Raw genomic sequence first — 4636 nt, forward strand, 5'->3', positions numbered from 1 at the left:
TTGCTATTTCCTTCAAAGCAGCTTGAACTTCTTCCTTCATCACCATAGGCTCTTGCTCATATGTTATTTCTTTAAATTCCTCTGTATCTGCCAATTCCTCTGAAAACTGTCTGGGGGATTCGCTGAGTTAGTTCTGACTCAATGGCAATGAATGAATGAGTGATGTAAGTTGGCAAGAGGTGTGGTGGCATAATATGCTAAATCTACCAACCATGCCACAGAAGAAAGATAGGCTGTTTCCTCCTGCAAAGAATTACAGCTTTGGAAATTCATTGGAAGGTTGTGCAGATTCGGAACCACTTGGTTTCTAACCTGGAGAGTGGTTTCTTGAACCTGACATCTGCTGTGCGGGGCAGTCTGAGGTAATCTGCAAATCCATATAGATTTACAATCTTGGCAGCCCTGTGTGATGGCTTCACTCTGACCAGCTGTTGCATGGGGCAGTCTGGGAGGGTCTGCATTCCCACAGACTTACAACCTTGGAAACTCTGTGGGACAGTTTTACTGTGACCAGCTGCTGCGCAGGGCAGTCTGAGGCAGTCTGCACCCCTACAGAGTTACAACCTTGGCAATCCTGTGGAACGGTTTCACTCTGTTTTTAGGGTCGATAGTTTAAGTAGATTCTGTAGCAGTGGGTTTGGTTTGATACATATAAAGAAGGAATTATTAAAATATTTTTAAATGAGTTGAGGAAAGTTTAAAACCTTGCGATAGTCCATGTTGTTGTTGTGTACCATTGCATCGGAACCGGCCCATAGCTGACCCTCCAGCGGGTTTTCAGCAGCAGTTAATTGTGCGGGAGGAGATTGGCAGCTGGTGGATTCAAACCATGTGCTTAGGGATTGCAGTGCAGCTTCTTGCCACTAGGCCACACTGAAACCAGACCATAATACTCTTAAAATAGTGATTCCTAAAAGTGAGGAAAATAGTTTCCTGATTCATCAACAGAAAGGGAAAGGTTAGGAAGAAGGTCACTTTCTTATAGTGGGGGACAGGGTGATAGGTGGGAAAAAATTCCAGTGGAATACGTGTTGAACAGAGGTCATTGTCATTTTAGAGTGGACAGAGTTCAGACGATAAAAAGAAGCTGAGTCGTTGTAAAAGTAAATTACTGGCTTTCCTCCATTGTGGCTGGAATTGTCTCTCTAGGTTAGAGTCATGGATACAAGTTAGAGTGGGAGATAAACCGTGTCTTCGGCTCTCAGACATGTAATCCACCCACACATCACAGGCATCACAGACTCAGAGTGGCCCTCCCTCAGCGTCTGAGACTGTCAATCTGAACAGAGGCAGACTGCCTGCTCCTTCTCTTATGGAGCAGCTGGCAAGTCTGAGTCACTGACTTTGGGTTAGCAGCTCAACACGTAACTCACTGGTCCACCAAGGTTCCTTCAGAGAGTGTTTGGTCCATGAAATCTAATAACAATGAGACCTAGTGTCTAGATTTACTTTTGTTTTTTTCGTCATTATTTCCAGGCTTCAGTAAAGTATTTTTCATTCCCAGATTCCTCTTCTGAGCCTTGGGGGATTCAGGAAGTGGTTCTACCCATGAGGACGCAGTGCGCGGAACATGCAGATGTAAGTAGGTAAGCCTTGGAGTGACCTAGCAGGCTGGTAGACTGAGAAACCAATATGAGAGCGTATTTTGGCATTTCTAGACAAAGGCCCCAAGTTACACACTGGAATGCCCACCCTCAGCAGAAAGAAGCATTTTAACCAATTGTTATAAGGGAGCTCTGGTGGCTCAGTGGTAAGGAGCCGTGCTGCCAACCCAAAGGCATGGGGTTTGAATCCACCAGCTGCTCTGTGGGAGAACTACGAGCAGTCTCCTCCTGTGTGATTTACTGCCTCTGTAAAGTTGCTGGTAGGTCAACTATGAGTTGGTTCTGACTTGATGGCACATAACAACAACAAGGACAATTTGGGCATTCAAGGTGGTCTGTGTCTTGACAGACGAGAGACTAGAGGTTATCAAGTTTCACTTACTCTTTTGGAAATACCATCCATCCAAGTTCGAACATACGGCATCCACTTCAGTTCCTCAGGATCGACAAACACCATTCCACATCGACTCACTGTTGCAGGGGAGGCAACCTTTAGATCTTGTACCTAAAATGGAGGGAAGGGGAACAGAAACAGCTGACATGGTTTTTTTCTTATTCTAGCATTAATGAATTACAATTTTAAAGTTTCTACTAACATTGAAAGGTTTTCTGTGGAAGAGAATGGCAGAACTCTAAGTAATAGAATGGACAAGGATAGAGAACTGAGGCAGAAGGTGGAAAGTAAAGATGAGTATTGAAGCATATTGTGAAATATTTTAGGGGTAAACAATGTTTCTGTTTTCTTTTCTCTCATTTTTTGTTCATTATTGTCTAGCTTAAAACACAGCTAGCTTAACATAGTAGGAAGTCAACTGATGCTTGAGCAGTGAATGGAGGAACAAAGAATATCTCCATTTTGCTCTGCATCTGTATTTAGTCCACATTTCCCTTTCAAATCCTTTATCAAATGTTTAAACTACAATGGACAAATTTAATTATTATTACTATGACAATATAGTTTTCTCCTTGGAAACCATTTCAAATTATGTAAAAGTACATATGTAAACAACATACCCTATTAGCTTTATAGATAATAAATGATAATTCGGTGTGAGGAAAACAATTTAAGGATGCTGTGCTAATTCAACATATTAATTTTTTTACTCCATAGTAAAGCCTATATTTACCTCAAAGAGCATGTGGATTTGAGGCGTGAGTTTAATCCTTTCACCATTAGCCAAGCAGAGCATCTTGTTATCATCCAACACTGTATTCATATTTTCAATCCACAGAGCATCCACTGGCCCATCACTGATAATCCATTTATGGTTTTCTGAAGTATCATTCACAGCATTTCGGACACTGAGTGCCATCAAGCCATCCTTCCATTCCAAGGTTATGGGATTAACTTCACCATACAATTCACCCATTGTAATTGATTTAGGATTAAGAACATATGTTTTTACTGGTTGGTAGAATGGGTTGTCTAGTCCATGTTTTTGTAAATCCCCTAAAGTTTCTGCCAGTACTTGGTAAACTGTGGTCTTTCCACCTCCTGTTGGCCCAACTAGCATTACACCATGCCTTACTAACATGGTCTCATAGAACTGTATCACCTTTTTAACCATACAGAGCTCAGGTTGAAGACTTTTTCTAGTCATGACTTCTATAATTGTTGACTGCAAAATACCATAATCATGCTCCGGAATTTGGATTCCAGGAAAAAGGTCAGATATGATCCCACTGACAAAAGAGAAACAAAATCAATTAAGAATCACTTGTCAATGATAATTCCCTATATTTGTTGGAATTACTTGATTAAGAATTATAACCATCCAAAAATTATAACTACATAGCATGTACGAGTAAAGATTTTGAAAATTACTACCTAACTTGGGAGGGAATAGAGTGCATTTTGCTAAGTGAACTAAGTCTCATTAAGACAAATACTGTGTAATACTATTACTGTAGAAAAAGATTACTAGTAAAATGTACATGAGGACCTAAGGTGGGGAGGGTGGGAGCAGAAGGGTGGGGGATGGTAATCATAGGTTTGCAGAATTCATAAGTAGAGGGAGGGAAAAGTAAGGAAAATAGGAAGGATCTGGCATGAAAAAAATGTATATGAACTTTGTAAGTAAACCAGTATAATATAAAAATTTTATTAAAAAATTATAATTGTTGTTGTTAGGTGCCATTGAGTTGAGTATGACTCATAGCAACACTATGAACAAAAGATCTGAACTGTCTTCTCTCCTGCACCATCCTCACACTTCCTGACACATAAGAGTCCATTGCAGCACTCACCATATCGATTCGTTTGGTTGAGGGTGTTCCCCTCCCTCACCCACCCTCCACCCTTCCCAACATCTTGTCCCTCTCCAAGGAATAGCCCCTCCTAGCAACATATCCAAAGTATATGAGGCTAAGGCTCATCATTCTTGCCTTCAAAGAGCACTCGGTCTGTACCCTCTCCAAGACATATCTATTTGTTTTCTCTGACATCCATGGGATGTTCGTGCTCTTCTCCAACACCACAGCTCAAAGGCATCTATTCTTTTTCTGTTATCCTTATTCACTGTCCAGCTCTCAGATACATAGCTAGTAATCAGAAAGACAATGGCCTGAATCAGACGCACCTCAGTCTTCAAACTGGCATCACTACTCTTTAAAATAATTTGGAATGGTCCCTAACTGTAGATTTTCCCAGTGCAATGCATCTCCTTATTTCCTGGCTGCTGGTACCAAAGGAGTAAATTATGGATGCAAGCAAGATGAAGCTGTTGGCAGTTTCAATCTCCTCTCCATCCATCATGATGCTGCCTATCGGTCCAGTGGTAAGAATCCTTGTTTTCCTTACATTGAAATGCAATCCATACCGAAGGCTGCATTCCTTAATCTTCCACAAGAGCTTCAAGCTCTCTTCAGCAAGCAAGGTTGTGTCGTCTCAGCACTGTGTGCTGATGAAATATTTTTCTGTTTACATATATGATATTTTTTCTTTCTGCACACTAGATCAATGTTTCTAAGTATATAAAGAGCTTTTTTTTATTTACAAAATTCAAGAGCTATTTTTTAAAAATAATTTTTTA

At 40.6% G+C, this 4636-nt stretch overlaps 1 protein-coding gene across 1 annotated transcript in view; it reads right to left on the reverse strand.

Moving 5' to 3' along the window:
* Positions 1–4636, reverse strand: part of DNAH6 (dynein, axonemal, heavy chain 6) — a 383600-nt gene that overhangs the window by 210173 nt on the left and 168791 nt on the right. Inside the window, exons 33-34 of the mRNA XM_006900399.1 lie at positions 2732–3287; positions 1987–2109 (exon numbers count right to left, since the gene is read on the reverse strand). Coding sequence (XP_006900461.1) covers positions 1987–2109; positions 2732–3287 — 679 coding nt within the window. The remainder of the gene's footprint in view (positions 1–1986; positions 2110–2731; positions 3288–4636) is intronic.

The sequence above is a fragment of the Elephantulus edwardii genome, unplaced genomic scaffold (assembly GCF_000299155.1).
Source record: "Elephantulus edwardii isolate Elephantulus edwardi_28Jun2011 unplaced genomic scaffold, EleEdw1.0 scaffold00283, whole genome shotgun sequence".
NCBI lineage: Eukaryota > Metazoa > Chordata > Mammalia > Macroscelidea > Macroscelididae > Elephantulus > Elephantulus edwardii.